General features: G+C 44.7%; 1 protein-coding gene across 34 annotated transcripts in view; it reads right to left on the bottom strand.

The window, feature by feature from the left end:
* The window catches only part of MADD (MAP kinase activating death domain), a 127,408-nt gene that overhangs the window by 32,341 nt on the left and 75,512 nt on the right, over positions 1-19,555 (bottom strand). For 24 of the 34 annotated variants that reach the window (XM_075065303.1, XM_075065301.1, XM_075065304.1 and 21 more), the window contains 5 exons: positions 19,193-19,301; positions 18,360-18,422; positions 17,842-17,962; positions 6,282-6,387; positions 5,492-5,602 (listed from right to left, as the gene is read on the bottom strand). In XM_075065303.1, the coding sequence (XP_074921404.1) occupies positions 5,492-5,602; positions 6,282-6,387; positions 17,842-17,962; positions 18,360-18,422; positions 19,193-19,301 (510 nt within the window). The remainder of the gene's footprint in view (positions 1-5,491; positions 5,603-6,281; positions 6,388-17,841; positions 17,963-18,359; positions 18,423-19,192; positions 19,302-19,555) is intronic. The other 10 variants (XM_032782233.2, XM_075065306.1, XM_032782226.2 and 7 more) reach the window with 1 other exon arrangement.

Below are 19,555 nucleotides of genomic sequence, written 5' to 3'. Positions count from 1 at the left end.
ATACCCACTGGGATACATATAATCCTGTTTGAGAACCACTGATCTAGTCCATGGCCCAGGGAACAGTGTAGGACGGGTCCCTTCAATACATTTTGGCTGAAACTAAAGTAAAGAACAATTACCAGACACAGATGAACAGGATATGTTGGGGAAGAGTCAATATGACTTTTGTAAAAGGAAATCATGCCTCACTCATCTATCAGAATTCTTTGAGAGTGTCAACAAGCATCTGCACAAGGGTGATCCAGTGGATCCCTCACCAAAGGTTCTTAAGCAAAGAAGGCAGTCATGGGATAAGAGGAAAGGTCCTCTAAAGGATCAGTAACTGGTTAAAGGGTAGGAAACAAAGGGTAGGAATAAATGGTCAGTTTTCAGAATGGAGAATGGTAAATAGAGATGTCCTTCAGGGATCTGTACTGAGACCAGTGCCATTCAACATACTCATAAATTATCTGAAAAAGGGGGTAAACAGTGAGGTGACAACATTTGCAGATAATATAAAATAACTCAAGATAATTTAGTCCAAAGCAAACTGTGAAGAGTTAAAAATGGATCCCAGAAAATTGGGTGAATGGGAAACTAAATTATGGATGAAATTCCATGTGGCATGCTGGAAAAAATAACCCCAACTATACATACAAAATGATGGGGGTATAAATTAACTTTTATCACTCAAGAAAACAATCTTGGAGTCATTGTGGATCGTTCTCTGAAAACACCCACTCCATGTGCAACAGCAGTCAAAAAAGCTAATAGATTGTTAGGAACCATTAGGAAAGGGATAGATAACAGAAAATATCATAATGCTATTATATAAATCCATGGTATGCCCACACCTGGAATACTGCATGTAGTTCTGGTCACTCCAGCTCAAAAAAAGATTTATTAGAATTGGAAAAGTACAAAGAAGTGAAACAAAAATGATGCAGGGTCTGGAACAGCTGCCATAGGAGGAGAGATTAAAAAGATTGGGACTGCTCGGCCTAGAAAATAGATGACTAATGGAGGATATGGTAGAGGCCTGTAAAATAAAAATGGTGTAGAGAAAGTGAATAAGGAAGTGTTATTCACTCCTTCACGAGAACCAGGGGTTACCAAATTAAATTAATAGTCAGCAGGTTTAAAACAAATGTTCACACAACACATGGTCAACTTGTGGAACTCGTTGCCAGGAAATGTTGTGAAGGCCAAAAGTATAACTGAATTCAAAAAGGGATTAGATAGGTTCGTGGAAGAGGTCCATCAATGGCTGTTAGCCAAGAAGGTCACAGACACAACCTCATGCTCTGAGTGTCCCTAAACCTCTGACTGCCAGAAGCTGGTACTGGAAAACAAGGGGATGGATCACTTGATTGTTGCCCTGTTCTGTTCATTCCCTATGAAGCAGCTGGCATTAGCTACTATTGGAAGATGGGACACTGGGTCAGATGGACCATTGATCTGATCCAGTATGGCTGTTCTTATGTTTGTACTGTATTTGCCAAGTCTTGTTTTAAATGTCTCAAGTGATGGCATTTCCACCCTTGCTCTTATGAGAGAGAGTCTAACAGCTCACAGTATCAGAAATTCTGATAATCGTAACTTTCCTCTTTCTTGATTTTACCCAAATTAGGATACTATAATCACTTAACATTTATATAGCATTGTCACTCCTACAGCTGTCAGATCACTCTAAGCCAGAGATTCCCATGCTGTCATCTCTAGCCAGCATCCTGCTGAGTCACAGAGTTAGGCAGCTACATGATGCTGCTGGCTCTGCCTCCTTGTGCATGGCTCCAGCCAAAATGCCTCCAAGTATAAACTGGAGCTGTCATTAAAGTCTTCTGCTCATTAAGTGGAGTTACTCTCTGCATCCCAACACAAGAGCTGCCACCAGAAAGAGCTAACAGGAGTCACAGAAACTGTCACCACACAAAGGAGCCCAATAGGAGCCACTGACTGCCTGATGCCACCAGAGTCACTGATAAGGGGGAGCCAGAGCCAGCCCGCTGATGGCAGAGGGAAATGGGTCAATTGCCCAGGGGCCCGGCGATTTAAAAGGGCCCGGGCAGACGGGATGGTTACTTGTTTTTTTAATTAAAAATTAAGATTAAAAAAAGAAGAAATCTGGTTTCCTTTGTTGCTCTGTACCGAGCACCATCTCTCACTGTAACAGTAACAGTTTGCCAGGGTGCTGCTGCACCCTGCTAGTCTAGCAGAGCAACAGCAGCCTGGGAACCGTGAAGCTTGCTGCATCTTCTGGCTGCTCGGGAGCTGCTGTGCCAGCTCTCCAATTGTGGGCTTGAGGACAGGGAGAATTTAAAGAGGAACAAGCTTCCTCTGCGCTACCTCATTTCCTCCCCCAGGGCTGCAGCTTCTTGCCATGCACAAGCCATAAGTTCAGCCACCCAATTGGGCAGCCCTAAGTTTGCCCCCTGTTGCTGCCGCTAGTATTGACTGAGGAGCCTCTATCATGAGCACAGGATGAGAGGCTACCTCCACCGCTCAGCCAAGAAATGAGGTGCGGTATTTCCCTCTGCCGTTGCCCCTGGCTGCCTCCTTGGAGATCTCCCGCTAGATGTGGCACACTATGCCTGCCATCTCTTCATTGCTCCAGGTGTTGATGTCCAACAGCACCAGCAGCGCAACTCTTGTATTGCATATTTTAACTTTGTTGGTCATATTCAGTTACATCTTGTATATCAGTTTTTTCTTCATCTTTAGATTACATATGAATCATGAGTAGGTGTTTAATTAGCCTACTTGATACTTTAGGTGTTTTCATACTTTGTGGTTCTTTAAATGTTTTATATATTTATTTAATTCCATAATGTATTTATTTAATTTAAATTCAAAATAACAAGTTCTACATCTTATATTTAGGCTCACAATTTTTTTTTTTAATACTCGTACTATAAAGGGAAAAAACATTAAATAGATCAAGCAATGCCACAATTTATACACAGTGGGTTCTAATGTGTTATCGACAGAATAAAACGTAGTGTCGTAAATCTCAGTTGTCCCTTTCTAGGGGGGCCACTGACTGCCCTGGTGCCTGGAATTGCTGTCAGTGGGGCTGGCCACAACTGCTGAAGCTGTTGCTGAGGGAGAGCCATCCAGTGGTCGCCTAGGGACACCACCACCAGGCGTGCCACCAAGAGATTCACTGATGTCAGAATGAATCTGCAGAGATCCTGAAACAATAGCTCAAAGGTACAAACTAGCGTCACGTCAACTGGGTCCACAAAGACTCCACAATTCCGCAGGAAAAGAATGTGACATTTTCCCAAAGTGTCATGAAATTCAGGAATCCTTCTCACCCTACCCACTTAAGAGTCACAATTTTGCAGCAGCCAGAGAGAGGGTTGTTGGGGTTTTTTTTGCTTTTTGTTTTCCTGCCTTCTTGTCCCTCCATGCAGTTTCCTCGTTTTACAGCTTTCACCAAAAGGAGCAGTTAAAACTGGAGTACAGTGCATGGTCCCTGCACTGCTTCACTGAGCCACAACTAGAGCCCATCATTTTGGAGCCAGGCAAACAAGGTTTCCTGCAGAATAATGCAGCAGCAAAGTCCCAGGAAGATATGGAGACTGAAGTTAGATCTCAGCTCCCCACTTCTCTGGCACATAGGAAGATAAAACTAGAAGGTTGTCCCAGTGGCCTAGCCTAGAACACTGTGAAAGTCAAGGCTCAGGGAAGAGAGCTGGACCCGCTAGAAAGCTGAGAGAGAGAGACACACACACACACCCCAACCAATTCAGTGAGTATTTTCAATTAGGTGCCATAGTTGTGTGTGTTTGTGTGGAGGTATGGGGATGGGAATGAAGGATATTTCATGGCAATGGAATAAATTAACATTGCCATGGAACCTGGTCCTATTCTACTGCTTTGCATATATGGAGCCAAGCTGAGGAGGTACTTTTGGGGGAATCTGGGCCAAAGGAAGAGGGAGGTGGAGAGATGTGGGAGGAGGCGGCAGTCATAGCAGGACCGCTAAATGAGAGGAAGTGGCAGTACAAGTGGGGAGACTGCTTGAGGAGGGAAAAAGAGGAAGCAGGAACTGAGCTGTGGGAAGGGTGGAGGTGGTAAGGAGGATATTAGGGCAGGGTCTAAGTGTGGAAATGGCGGAGGAGAGCAGCAAGCATGAAGAAGGCTGGAAAAGGATGGTGGAAATGAGAGGCCAGGTAGCCTGAAGGAGCAATAGATTTTTTGGATTGTTTTGTTTTTTGATGTGGGGAGGGAGAGAAAGAAGTGAATTTTAATGCGGGTGAATGATTTTGACTGGGGGTATAACGTAAGAGTTGAGAAATCATTTGGAATTGTTTGAGTGTATGGAAAACAGATTTATAAAAAAAAAAAAAAAAATGATTGTAGGAGAAATTTATTTGAATGCTGGGCTGCGAAGAACTAATTGGAAGCAGGGAGGAGGGGGCAAAGGGACCAACTGACAGAGTTCATAGAAGCTGATTAAAACTCTCCACCCTAAAAACTCAATAGAGAATCTGAAAGTAAAGGAGAACTGCACGACACTGTGGGATGGGAGGAGTATGGTTATTTTGAGATGTAGGAGGAACTGATTTGGAGGGGGAAAACTAATTTGATTGTATGGGTCTGCATAAAGCTTTTCCATGCAAGCAGTTACAGTAGTTGTAGTCAGCTGGTATGTGACTGCAAATCCACATATGACTGGGAGTTGGCTCAAGAAGTGGCCCCACTATTAAGTAGCAGTAAAAACTCTGAAAGTTTGGGGATCCCTGTCATAGAACAATTCCTCTTAATTTTTATTTCTTATTTTTAAAATAGTTGTAGAATTATGTCCTTCCCCTTCCAATTAGCAGTGTTTAGGCAAGCTATTCTAGCTTGTTCAGATTCCTATACTGCATCTGTCATTGTTGTTCGAGTACCAAGATAGCTGCTCTTAAGCTTTACTCCAAAGTCAATCCTTCCACTCCCCTGATCATTTCTCTCCTCTTTTAGGAATTCCTTCCAATTTGTTCATAAATTAACCCTCAATACCAGAAAAACATAGATTGCTGTTAACATTACTGTATCAAGTTACTGTTAGTCTTTTAAATAACACATAGAATACAACAGCTATATTGGGAGAAAATTAACATCGCACAACGATGCACATAAGCCAGGAATGAGAAAACCAATGCTGACCACGTGTACCTTGTGTGCATGCATTCTTATGGTACAGTTTTTAATTATGTAATTGCATACTATTCCCTGAAATCACACCACCTGTAACCTTAGATATATATTTACTAATTCCTGCAGACTCACTATATATTAAATATCTACAGTATATTTATAACAGACTTGTCAGATAAGTTTTATTTTCTCAGAAAATCAGTTTGCATTTTAATTGAAAATATTTCAAGTCAAGCAAGCCAATATCCTGGCTGCTCAAGAGCGCCAGAGGCCCTGGAGTGAACTGGGGACTAATTCCTCTTTTGTCTCTCTTCCCAGGAACGGGCAGGGATATGGTGTCATGAATTTTTTCTTTACTCACTATGTTAGCCACTCTGTCTAGTAACTCATTTATTTGCTGGCTCTGCACCAATCCAATGTGCGATTTCCCCATCAAACGACGCACCTTCTTCTTAACGTCATTCTTGTTCACCTAGGAAGCAAGTACAAAACCAGGTTATTTACCTTTCCCTAATCACGGACAAAATATCCAGACATCTTGGTGTACGTTGCCGAAGGGGATGAAAGAACTGATCTCCTTACTCACTGTTTGCTTTACTGTCAGCCGTCAATTTCTCCAGACAAAGGAATAGAGTAAGCTACTGTTTAAACAGATAAGTTCTCTTCAGAAACTGGAATAGGTGCTGATGAATAGGACAAGTAAAGAGAAACCACAGGGATGGATCAGCATGTATCCCATGCAATCCTCCTATGAGGAAAGGGAATGCAATTTTTCTTCCACATTTAGAGGGGTGGGAGTGGAAGACAATATCACTAAATGGTGTTACTGCTATTCAATGGGATTTAGTATAGAAGCATTGTGAAAAATGGCCAGCAGGACACCATGTGCACATTACACACTATGTCACTGTGGCGAAAGTGAATGTGGGTCTCACAGGGCCGTTTAAAGCACGAATACTAAGGGTAAATTCATGATGTAATATAGCAATCTAGCCCCCTGATTCTCATTAACACCAGTCGAGAGTGCATGCAGCTTAATTCTTGTGACTGCTCTGAAAATGACCCCACCTTCACATACAGTTGTGCCTGGCCACACAACACCACAAATAGGAATGTCTTGTGCCTAGAAAAGGGAAGGAGCAGAGTATCACCTTCATCATAAGCATGTAGACAAGCATGTTGTACAGTAGTGTAGCCAGTAGGCGGTCTTCGTCATCCTCCAAGCGCTTTCGGTCATGTTCTCCCAGGGATAAGTACCTATGAGAAGAACCAGTTGTGAAACAGAGCCGGGGTGTCTTTCATCCAACTCACTGCAGCAGTGAAGGGGGACAAAGCATTGTCTATAGGAGACAGAAGCAAAGGAATCAGAGCACAGAGTGGTAAATGGATATTTCCGAGTAGGAAATTTTCTTGGCAGGGTGCGCCAATCATCGATTACAAAGGGTCATCATCTCTTTCCCCACCACTAAAAACATTACATTACTAAACTATTAAAAATTATTTACATTTTGTTTCAGAAGTTCAAAGAAAAAGAAGATCAAAGAGGATTCCGACTCAGGGCACACAGTGGTAAGAAGGAACTGGAGAGGCATTTGTTCACACTGCCCTTTATACTCTCAGTTTGTAGCATGAGGGAGAATCAACGGACACTGCTTACTAAAAGATTTCTGGACTTGGGCACCAGATGTATGTGGGTACCCATGTACAGAATACTCATAGGGAGCTTCACTCAAAGGAGGATCATCTGTTTCCTCAACAGGCCCAGGAAGCAGGTTCCCTTCATGATCTGCGAGGCCAATCCAAGGAGGTACGAGAAGGAATATAGAGGGAAAATCTAACAAACATCTTAGATGTCTGTATACTAATGCAAGAAGTATGGGGAACAAACGGGAAGAACTAGAAACACTAATGAATTATCACAATTACTACATAACTAGCATCAAAAAGAGTTGGTGGGATAATTCATGTGACTAGAATATTGGTACAGAAGCATGCAGCTTGTTCAGGAAGGATGGGCAGAGGAAAAAGGGAGATGTTTCCTTTTATCAAAGATGCATACACTAGCACTGAGGTCAAGATAGAAGGTGGGAAGCAGACTTGTTGAAAGTCTCTGGGTAAGGGGTAAAAAAGCAAAGGTGATGTCATAATAGAGGTCTACTATAGACCAACTAACCAGTAAGGAGAGGTGAATGGGGTTTTTTCTGAACAACTAACAAAATCATCCAAAGTATAGGACTTGATGGTGCTAGGAGATTTCAACTACCCAGACATCTGTTGGGAAAATAATAAAGCAGGCACAGATCAAACAAGTTATTGGAATTCATTGCAGATACCTTTTTATTACAGAAGGTAGAGAAAGTGACTAGGAGAGAGGCTGTTCTCGATTTGATTCTGACAATTAGGGAGCAACTGGTTCAAAATTTGAAGGTGGAAGACAGCTTGGATGAAAGTGATCAAGAAATGATAGAATTCATGATTCTAAGAATGGTAGGAGGGAAAACAGCAGAATAAAGACTATGGACTTCAAGAAGGCAGACTTTAGCAAAACTCAAAGAATTGGTCGATAAGATCCTAAAAGGTAAAAAGATCCTAAAAGATAAGTTCCTAAAAGGTAAAAAAGAAAGAGTTCAGGAGAGTTGGCAGTTTTTTAAAGGGACATTATTAACAGCACAAGAGCAAAACAATCCCAATGAATAGAAAAGATAAAAAGTATGGTAAGAGACCACTCTGGCTTAACCAGGAAATCTTCAACAGCCTGAAACTCGAGAGAGTCATATAAAAATTGGAAATTAGGTCACATTATGAAGGATAAATATAAAAGAAAACAACACAAGCATGTAGGTTAGTCAGTCCAATCACACTGATTAACATCAATGTATATGAGGTAGTATCTGAGGCCAAAATAGGGAAAGAACAAGTTAAGAATTACCTAGACCAGGTCTACACTACAGAACTATATTGGTTTAATGACATCATTCAGGGGTGTGAACAATCCATACCCCTGAGCAACATAGTTATACAACATAACCCCCCATGTAGACACCGCTATGTCGATGGGAGAGCTTCTTCCATTGACACAGCTATTGCCTCTCGGGGAGGTGGATTAACTATTCCGACAGACAAAGATCTCCCATCGTCACAGTAGCACTACCGTGGCGCCACTGTAGTGCTGTATGTGAAGACAGGCCCTTAGACAAGCTAGATGTCTTCAAGTCAGTGGGACCTGATGAAATACATCCTGGAATACTTAAGGAACTGTATGAAGAAATCTCTGAGCCTTTAGCAACTATCTTTGAGAACTCATGAAGGACAGAAGAGAAAAGGGCAAATATGGTACCAATCTATAAAAAGAAAAATAAGGACAACCCAGAGAATTATAGACCAGTCAGCTTAACTTCAGTACCCAGAAAGATATTGGGGCAAACAAACTATCAACTTGTAAGCATTTTGAAGATAATAAAATGACAAAACAACAGTGAGCATGGATTTGTCAAGAACTAAACATGTCAAACCAGCCTAATAATCATCTTTGACAGGGTAACAAGCTTTCTAGAGAGAGGGGAAGCAGTTGATGTGATAGATCTTGATTTCAGTGAGGCTTTTGACACTGTCTCACACGATCTTCTCATAAGCAAACTAGGGAAACATAGCCTAGACAAAGCTACTATAAGGTGGGTGCAAACTGAATGGAAAACTGTACTCTGTACATGTCAATGATTCACAGTCATGCTGGAAGAGCATATCAAGTGTGGTTCCACAGGGATCTGTCCTGGGTCCAGTTCTATTCAGTATCTTTATAAATATGATTTGGGCAATGGCACAGAGTACATTTATAAAGTTTGCAGATGGTGCAACCCCTCCCAGCTTGGAGGACAGAATTAGAATTCAAAATGGTCTTGACAGATCAGAGAAGTGGTCTGAAACAAATAGGAGGAAATTCAGTAAGGGCAACTGCAAAATACTGTGCTCAGCAAGGAACAATCAATTGCACAAATATAAAATAGGAAATGACTGCCTAGGAAGGAGTACTACAGAAAAGGACGGGCGGGTTGGGGAAGAGGAGTACAGTGAATTGAATATGAATCAACAACATAATACTGTTGCAAAAAAAGCGAACATCATTCTGGGATGTATTAGCGGGAGTGTTGTAAGCAAGATACAAAAGTAATTCTTCCACTCTACTCAGCACTGTTGAAAGTCTCAATAGAAGTACTGCATCCAGTTCAGGGCAACATACCTTGGGAAAGATATAGACAAACTGGAGAAAGGCCAGAGGACAGCTAAAAAAATTATTAAAGGTCTAGAAAATAAGATCTACGAGGGAAGACTGAAAAACTTGGGTTTGTTTAGTTTGGAGAACAGAAAACTGAGCGAGGACATAATAGTCTTCAATTACATAAAAGGTTGCAATAAAGAAGAGGGTGATAAATTGTTGTCTTTATCCAATGAGAACAGAACAAGAAGTAATAGGCTTAAATTGCAGCCAGGGAGATTTAGGTTAAACTTTAGGAAAAACTTCTTAACTGTAAAGACAGGTAAGCACTAGAACAAATTACCAGGGAAGTTGTGGAATCTCAGTCATTGGAGGTTTTTAAGAATAGATTAGACAAACACCTGCCAGGGATGGTCTAGAGACAATACTTAGACCTGCCTCAGTGCAAGGGACAACTAGAAGACCTGTGGAGGTCCCTTTTGGTCCTACATTTCTGTGATTCTATGATTTCTTATTTTCCCCAGCTGCAACTGCTTGATGGCCATCACATGGTCACAGTTGTGCAACAGTCAGCTCACTACAATAGTAATCCCTCTAGAATTGCTTCCCCTTGTTCTGCAGCTGCATAGAGCCCGTACAGGAAGTGGTTACTTTTCAGGCCTAGGGCCCTCACTTCTCCCACACCCCTGCCTAGTAAAACAGCTGCTCTTCAAACTTTGTGGCTCCTTTTCATTCCCCACCTCACAAAATAGCCCCTATTTTGGTCTTCAGCCCACAGACTAGTGGCTAAGTGTGAGTGGCTGACTGGCTGGTGAGGCGAGGGCCTGAGAGTGGAGAACAGAACTTGAGGAGTTGAGAAAAGCAAGACTGAAGGAATACAAGACAAGCAGAAGGAGGGGTGACAGATTAAAGATGGGGTGGTTCTAATGGATGGCAGAGTCAACAAATGCCCATTGGTGTCGAGCAGGGGTGGGCAAACTTTTTGGGCTGAGGGCCACATCTGGGTGGGGAAATTGTGTGCAGGGCTGGGGCAGGGGGTTGGGGTGCGGGAGGGGGTGCAGTGTGCAGGAAGGTGCTCAGGGCAAGGGAGTGGGGCAGAAGTGGGGTGCGGGGTGTATGAGGGGGCTCAGAAGGTGCAGGAGGGGTGCAGACTGCGAGACGGAGCTCAGGGCAGGGGGTTGGGGTGCAGGAGAGGTGTGGGGTACAGCAGGAGGCTGGGATGCACAGGTGTGCAGGCAGGGGGCTTAGGGCAGGGAGCGGGGGGTTGGTGTCCAGGCGGGTTCGGGCTCCAGCCCAGTGCCGCCTACCTAAAGCTGCTCCAGGGTGGCAGTGACGTGCACTGGGGCCGTAGTTCCCTGTTCCCAGCCAGTGGGAGCTCCGGGGGGCAATGCCTGGAGCCCTCTGCCCCCCCGCCCAGAGAAGTGGTAGTGATTGCTTCTGAGAGCAGCACGGGGCCCACAGCGCCCCGGGGGGCAATCCTGCGGGCTGGATCCAAAGCCCTGACAGGCCAGATTCAGCCCATAGTTTGCCCACCCCTGGTGTAGAGTATGCAAAGTGCACCCGGCTAAACTAGCCGTTTGCATTCTTTCCTCTGCAGAGGGGGCTTTGGGCAGCTTGGAGCTTGAACAGCTTTCTGCTCCCATCCACATCTGACTGAGTACTAATGAGAGCAGGAGAAAGCACGGCTGGCTGTGAGCAGGAGGGGAAGAGGGAGTAGTAAAACTAAAGCAAGGGGGACAAAATACATTTAACAACTTAAAAAAATTAAGTTACTGACAAAATGCTACAACAAATGAGCATGCACATAGGATTGCCATACACAAACAGCTTTAGAGCAGTCCACAAAATATACGGTAACCCAGGGGTCGGCAACCTTTCAGAAGTGGTGTGCCGAGTCTTCATTTATTCACTCTGATTTAAGGTTTCACGTACCTGTAATACATTTTAACATTTTTAGAAGGTCTCTTTCTATAAGTCTATATTATATAACTCAGCTATTGTTGTATGTAAAGTAAATAAGGTTTAAATGCTGATCTTACCCCGCCAGCCTGCTCAGCTTGCTGCCAGCCTGGGGTTATGTTCACCTAAGCCAGCAGTGGGCTGAGCAGGGCCTGTGGCTGGGACCCCAGACCTGGGGGCGGGGGGGTTCAGGGGTCAGGGCAGAGGGCTAAGGGGTGTGGGGGGTTTAGGCCACAAGGCTGGGTGTGTGCGAGGTTCAGGGGTCAGGGCAGAGGGCTGGGGGGGTGTTCAGGGGTCAGGGCAGTAGGGGTGTGGGGGGGTTCAAGGGTCAGGACAGAGGGCTGAGTGTGTGTATGGGGGTGCAGGGCAGAAGGCTGAGTGTGTGTAGGGGGAGTCAGGGCAGAGGGCTGGGGTGCTCGGCTCATAGGGGTACTCCCAGACCCCTGCCCTGAGCGGCTCATGGCAGGGGGCTGGAAGGGATGTGCCCTGTTCCACCCCCTTCCCCAAGGCCCCATCCTTACCTCTCTCTGCCTTCTCTACAGAGCTGCATGCACGCTGCCGCTCTTCCCCCTCCCCTTCGCTAGGGCCATCAGCTGATTGGCACAGGGAAGGAGAGGGGCAGGAAAGTACCATCCTGGGGGAAGAAGCAGGGGAGGGGGGAAGCTTGGCTGCCGCAGGACCAAGCTTCTGCCTCCTGCCCTCGCAGGGAAAGCAGTGGGCGGGGGGGGCTGAGTGGGGCTGGGGGCCGGGACCACGGCAGCATGCCACTCAAAAATCAGCTTGCGTGCCATGTTTGGCATGTGTGCCGTAGGTTGCCGACCCCTGCGGTAACTCATCTGTAACTATTGTTCTGTGAGATGCAATGCAGAAGTATGCCCCATGCACCAGAGTCAGAGGACTTTGCCTAGCAGTACCCATAGGGGTGGCGCTCATGCCCTGCACCCCAACCCCTTCCCTGGCTATATAAGGGCAGCACCATCCTAACCCCTTCAGCTTCTCTGCACCAAAGGTCAGAAGCACAGACTCGGATGCAGAGTAGATTGTGGAATACACATCTGCATCACATCTCAAAGTAAAACAATCATAGGTAGTTAATCATTTTTTCTGCTTCAAGTAGACGCAGCCATGTATTCTCCTTAGGTGACTTGCAAGCAGTACTTTAGGAGGTGGAGTTTGGAGTCTATGTACACAAGGACTGCAGGACTGCTTCCCAAAGTTTTCATCTGATCTAGTTGCGGTAATAAAGGCATGATGGTCTGTAAAAGTATGCAGAGAGGACCAAGTGGCAGCCCTGCAAATGTCCAATATAGGAATGTCACTTAGAATGCCGTTGACATTGCCTGGGCTCTCCTGGAAGGGGCCTGTACCCTTTGAGGAGGCACAGCCCGGGTTACTTCCTACGCAGTCATGATTCAGGAAATTATCCACAAGGCACTGTCTGTGAAGCCACCACTTGCCCCTTCATTTCTTTTGCATATGAAATAAATACATGAGATGAGCAGCAGAAAGGTTTGGTCCTATCCAGATGAAAAACTAAACACTGCCTGCCATTCCACATGTGAAGACGTTGCTTCTCTGGAATTAAATGTGGCTTAGGGAGGAACGCTGGTAAATATATAGCTTGGTTCAAGTGAAACTGGAAAACCACTCTGGATAAAAAATTAGGATGTGGCCATACATGCAGTTTTCTAAAAAGAAAAGTAACCATAAGGGGGCTCCACCATCAAAGCTTTTAACTCACCCACTCTCCTTGCAGACATTATCTCCACAAGGAAGGCAGTTTTCTGACACAGAAGGGAGAAACAGGAAGTTGTCAGAGGCTTGAACAAAGGTCCCATAAAAGCTGCTAAGACAGTATTAAGGTCCCACAAAGGAACTGGCTCTTTAACAAGTAGACAGAGATGACTGACTCCTTTCAAGAACCTCACTCCCATGGGGTTTGAACACAACAACTTCCCATGGATGTGCAGATGAAACAAAAATTGTCACCAGGTGGAATCTCAAAGAACTAAGTGCAAGACTAAAAGAATGAAGGTGTAAACAGATAGTCCAAGATGTCCTGCATACCAGCTAAATTCAGCTGAACTCCCCAGGCTAACAACCACATCGAAAAATGATTCTATTTGGCTGAACAGGTTGCTCTTTCTAATATTGCGTGAGACTTGCTGGACCACCTCTGAACATCTCTTCTCCTCCTCATCTAACCGTGCAGCATCTGTGCTGTGAGATGCAGGGAGTTGAGTGCAAGATGTAAAACCTGACCACGATGCTGAGTCAGGAGGTTGGAATGAAAAGGAAGGGATATGGGATGCTGAACCAACATTGTGAGGAGCTCAGAGGAAAAAAGACTGTTTCAACCACATTGGAGCAATGAGAATGAGCTTGGCACAGTCCAATTTCAGCTTAAGAATGATTAGAATTGGAGGACAAGCAACAGGAGTGACAATTCCCAGCTCAGGTGAAAAGCATCAGTCAAGAAGCCCAGACAGAGACCCCCTTGGGAGCAAAACAGCCGGCATTTCTTGTTGTCTTTCATGGTGAAAAGGTCAATTGTTCGTTCCCCAAAACTGCAAAAATGAACCACAGCATGCTGAGCTTCATGGACCATTAGCGATTCAGGGAGAAATTTCTGCTGAGGTGATCTGACAGGTGATCCTGGACGGAAGGTAAGTGATCGGCCCTGCGGGGGGAATTATCTGCTCATTGCAAAACTCCCAGAGCATGATCACCTCCTGACACAGCATGTAGGAATGTGCTCTCCCCTGTCTGTTCACATAATACCTTGCTATGCTATTATTGGTGAGTATATGAACCACTGAGTCTCTCCTGTGATTATGAAAGATCTGACATACATTGTAGATGGCATGAAGCTCCAGGACACTGATATGAAGTTTCCTGTTCTGATCACAGGCCTTGAACTTTCAGCAATCCCAGAAGTGCTCCCCAACCTATTAAGGGGCATCAGTGACAACAGTCCTGGTTGTTGGGGACTGAGCAAAAGGAACTCCCTGGCACACAGTGTCCTGATTGGCAGAGGAAGCCAGACCACTCTGTCCAACGGATGACTATTCAGATGATAGACCAACTTCAACCACATTTTAAAAGGTGTAGCTTGGCATATTAGACTACCTGTGTGCATGCAGCCCTATGGCTAGAACCTCCGGCATACTCAGGTTGTTGTTGAGGATTAAGACTGCAACTCCAGACATAGTGAATTGCCAGGACTTACTCAGTCAGCACAAATGCTCTTGCACTGGGCAGGATCTATCAGGGCCCTGATTAACTTGATTCTTTAAGTTGGAATTAATGCTGACTTCCTGAAGTTTCGGATGAGACCTAGACAACTGGGTAGGTTATGTGGGACCTAGACATGATGGAGGACTTCCTCTCTCGACTTGCCCCTCAGTAACCAATCATCCAGATGAGGGAAGATATATTCCCCTCGTCCTGAGGTATACTGTCACCACAACCATGCATTTGTTAAAGACCCAGGGAGTAGAAGACAGGCTGAAAGGCAGCAGGATGTACTGGTAGTGCTGGTCCGTCATGACAAACTGGGGAAACCTTGCGTGTCTTGAAAGAATTGCTACATGGAAGTAAGCATCCTTAAGGTCCAGGGCAGCAAATCAGTCATTGTGATTTAAGGCGGGGAAGACAGTTGCTAGGGTGACCACACAGAATCTCAGGGAAGTCCAAGATAGAGGCCATCCTTCCACTGGGCTTGGGAACCAGGAAATACTGAAGTAGAATCCCTGTCCTTGATGCTGGAGGGGGACCTCCTCTACAACCCCCAAAGCTGGTAGAGACTGAACCTACTCAAGGAGCAGTGTCTTGTGAGAGGGGTCCCTGAAGAGGGACGGGGTCTGGGGCTAGAGAGGAGGGATGGAGAGGAATTGTATGGCATAACGTGATCTGACAGTGCTTGGGACCCAGTTGTCTGGGGGTAATCGAGTCCCAAACATCATAAAAACAAGTCAGCCTGTCCCCAAATAATGGGGCATTGAGCAGGAGAGGTTACTACTAGCTCACTGTCCTGGAAACACATGTCAAAATGGACACCTGCTGCATGCTGAGGGTGGAGTGGGGATGGCGATGAGCTGGCTGGTTAAATCTCAAACCAGAGAACCTTTGCCTCTGGGATCTATGGCCCTTCTGGAAGCAGTCCTGCTGCCTTACAGGAAGGGAGGACTGTCCAAAAAATGCTGAGTGGTATTGCTGCTAACTGCTATAGTAGGGCCTCTTCACAGCCAGAGTATATACTCCTAAATAACAAAGTAGCTCAGGAATCTTTTAAAAAGAGCAGGATTTCATTGATTTTTTTCTGAAAACAAAACCTGACCATCAAACAGTAAGTCCTCAAAGGTCTGCTGCGCATTGGGCCCAATGCTTGAATTCTGCAATTATGAGGCACTCCTCATGGTCACAACCAACACCATAATTCTGTCCGTGGCAACCACCACATCCAGAGCCGACTGCAATAAGGTACTGGCCACCATATGGCCTTTCACAACTTTTCCCTGGAGGGTTCTGAGAACTTGTCCACTAACTTTGACACGGCTGCCCAACTGACAAAGTCATACTTAAAGAGCAATGCCTGTGGGTTCTCAATGCACATTTGCAGGGAAGAGGAGCTATACACCTTCTTCCCCATTAAATCCATCCTCTTGGGCTCTTTGTCCTTAGGGGTCAACTTATACCTCCTCTGCCATGCCCTGTCATTTACTGTAGTTACCACCAGCAAGTTAGAAGATGGTGGAGAGCCAAAACCCTGCATAGGGACAAAGTATAGCTTCTGTGAATGCTTCACAGTGGGAGGCAATGAACCTGGAGTATTCCAGAAGGCCTTTGCAGGCTCTAAGACAGCTTCATTTATTGGGAGGGCTCCTCTTCCTGGAGCTGATGATTGGAGAATATCCAGCAGTTTATACATATTCTCTTGCAGGAATTCCACCTGGATACCAAGGTAGCAGCCATATGCCTCAGGGGTCCTGATACGTCTTTAAATCCCCAGATACTGCAGAAGAGGAAGATTCCAGCATGGTAGAAGACAAGGGGCTGTTGTGCTGCATTGACAAAGAGTCATGCTGGATACGGTCAGAACAGTTTGTGCTGAGATGATTTGGGAGCAGGAGCCACCATTGAGACTAGTGATCTTGCTCTGGTGTGGGTTGAGGAGTGGACCCCCAGGGACTGAGAAGCATTGCAAGGAGACCACTGGGCATATAGATAAGACACTGGTAGCCAGTAGCTACTGTCCTGACTGTGAGACAGATGCCAGTCTTGGTACTGATGGTGATCTGAGGGCAATCTCTGGTGCCTACCCAGTGATGAGGGAGAAGATGGCCATGACCTGGATCTTGAGAATTCCTGGAGGTTCTCTGGTGGCAATGGGGGAGCCAATCCCAACAGAGCAAACAAACAGACTCATCTGAAGCTCTACATCAGGGTGGCACCAGTGCTGAAGAGGACTGGAGAATAGGCATCAGCAGTAATTGAATGACAGACACTCCAACTAGGTATCAGGAGAGGAACTAGTACCCAAGTCAGTACCAAGCTTGATAAAAGGATCTGCCACCACAACAATTACAATGCTGAAGGATGCACCAACATTGAGGAGGCCTTTGGTGCTGGGCCTCAAACCCACAATCTGAGGCCCAGGTGGTACCACTCTGTGATGCAGCCAGAAGATACATAGGGCAAAACAGAGGACAAGATGGAAGAAGCCTAGGGAGGTTGTGGAATTTTCACCACTGGAGGTTTTTAAGAACAGGTAAGAAAATCACCTCTCAGGAATGATCTAGTCATTACGTAGTTCTGCCATGAGTGAAGGGGACTGGACTAGATCAGTGCTTCTCAACCAGGGGTAGAGAGAGGTCTTCCAGGAGGTACATCAACTCATCTAGATATTTGCCTAGGTTTTACAACGGGCTACATGAAAAGCACCAGCGAAGTCAATACAAACTAAAATTTCATACAGACAATGACTTGTTTAGACTGCTCTATATACTATACACTGACATGTAAGTTCAATATTTATATTCCAATTGATTTATAATTATATGGTAAAAATGAGACAGTAAGCAATTTTTCAGTAATACTATGCTGTGATACTTAAAAACTACTTGCTTTACAAAACTAGACATAAAAATACAAAAGTGAGGTGCAACTTAGAGGTATGCAAGACAAATCAGACTCCTGAAAAGGTACAGTAGTCTGGAAAGGTTGAGAGCCACTGGACTAGATGACCTATTGAGGTCCATTCCAGTCCTACACTTCTATGATTCTGCATTTAACAAGAAGTGTCAAGTCACCCTGAACTTTAAAGAAATCTTTGTGCTGGCCTTAAGCTAATGGTGGGGGAGCATACAAGGGAGAGACTGTGTAGGAGAGAATCAATTATATCAATGAAGTCTACTCAGTTGTAGTAGTTAATGTGTTACACATAATTAAATCAAACTTGTGAATACCCTGGATTTGCTTCAGCCCAAGGTGAAACAATGAGGAAGAAGGATACTGCCAAAGAACTCATATAAGTTTACCTGTCAATCATTTCCTGAGGTCCCTGGTCCATTCCCATTCCTTCTCTCTCCAACATCACAGCATCCAGAAAAGCATCTTCCCAGAACTGCATCTGGTCCCACAGTGTTGAGCGCTCCTTACCTAGGCAATATTAAATAAGAGTTCTAAGCTCTCATTCAGTCAGATATTGGAAGATCAACTTCTTTATTCCCATTCCATAAAGACACCCCAAGCCAAAACAAACCCACAGCAAAAAGGTCATTTTTAAAATTACAAACAAGAGCACAACAGAGAGAGAGAAAAGACACTTTCCTATCCTAACCTATAATACACTCTGACAGCATCTCCCCCAAACCTCAGACATAAGGAGCAATCTCGTAACTGTCCCTTGAGTGTACATCTTCCTCCTAAAGTTAACACTGCCCACGATGGGATGGTGCATCTCACACAGAAGTGAACAGAACAGGCCACAATGCATAGGGGTGCTGAGCAAAGATATTAGTGCAAACACACAGAAGTAGAAAGAAGAAATTATTACTTAGAGAAAAGGTTTCCATTGCAGCGTCCTCTAACTGGTCCCAGACAGATCCTTTATCCCTCCCTGCACAATTCCGAGCAGGCAGGATCGTGGCAGCAAAGAGAAAGGGAGAGGATGAAAAACAGGGGAAGAGAAGAGAGGGGAGGGAAGAGAGAGCTGTTGATTAATGCAAAGTTCAGATCAAACGAGTTCGCAGAAAAATATGCTCGTTATTGCAACATTTAGCAAAGGGCTAGTGAATCTTCAGAGTGTAGTAGCCCTCTGTTCAGGCTGAACTCTGCACAGAACAGTAATATATTTTAGCCTTCAACACATTATCTAGCTCAGTAGTTTTCAACCCGCGGCCTCCTGTGGGTCCACAGACTATGTCTAAAGTGTTCGCAACAGCTTATTACCACTGAACAATGGTTTTCAGCCGGGGGTCCACAGACTGTATCTAAGATTTCCAAAGAGGTCTGCACCTCCATTCAAATTTTTTTTAGGGGTCTTCAAATGAAAAAAGGCTAAAAACCCACTTATCTAACTAAAAATCTTTTCCTCTCAGGATTTCAGAATTAATTCATGCTCAAGGATATGACAGCATGGGGCTCAGGCACATTAAGCCTTATGCTAACTAAAATTTCTCACTTATCTTCCCTTACTATTTTTACCCTTGACAAATCTCTACTTCCTTCCAAAAAACAAAACCTGAAGTGCCATTCTATTTATTGCCTCAAGTTTGGAAAGCATTGTATCCCTGAGAACAGAATCTCTGGATGCCATTAATTGGAATATGCAAGCTCCAGTCTACTCTCAGTGTATGACTTCTCCAGCTTCCCAAAAAATTAACTTACCCAGAAGCCCTTCATAGAGGTAAACCCTCAGGCTCACATCCTCCAGAGCTCTCCCTGGGCTGCTGCCCTTGATAACCTTCACATTGTGCTTCAGGCTTTGAGATTTACCCTGAAAAATAGGGGGAGAGAGACATCAGAAAGGCCAATTTAACAGCCATATATAGGATTGTATCTTACAACATATTCAAGTATAAAGCCATGTTAGTTTGCAAACTATCTTTCATACAAACTATTTTCCAAATAGTTTACAGAGCTAAATAATAAATTTGAGCCTATAGTTAGAGAGAGAGAGAGAAATATTATGCAGGTTCAGCAAGGAAGGAAGATGTTTTGGGATGTCATTTGAAAAATTATGGGGAGCGG

Source organism: Chelonoidis abingdonii, chromosome 4 (genome assembly GCF_003597395.2).
Source record: "Chelonoidis abingdonii isolate Lonesome George chromosome 4, CheloAbing_2.0, whole genome shotgun sequence".
NCBI classification, from domain to species: Eukaryota; Metazoa; Chordata; order Testudines; family Testudinidae; genus Chelonoidis; species Chelonoidis abingdonii.
This window is presented reverse-complemented; position numbering and strand designations above follow the sequence as displayed.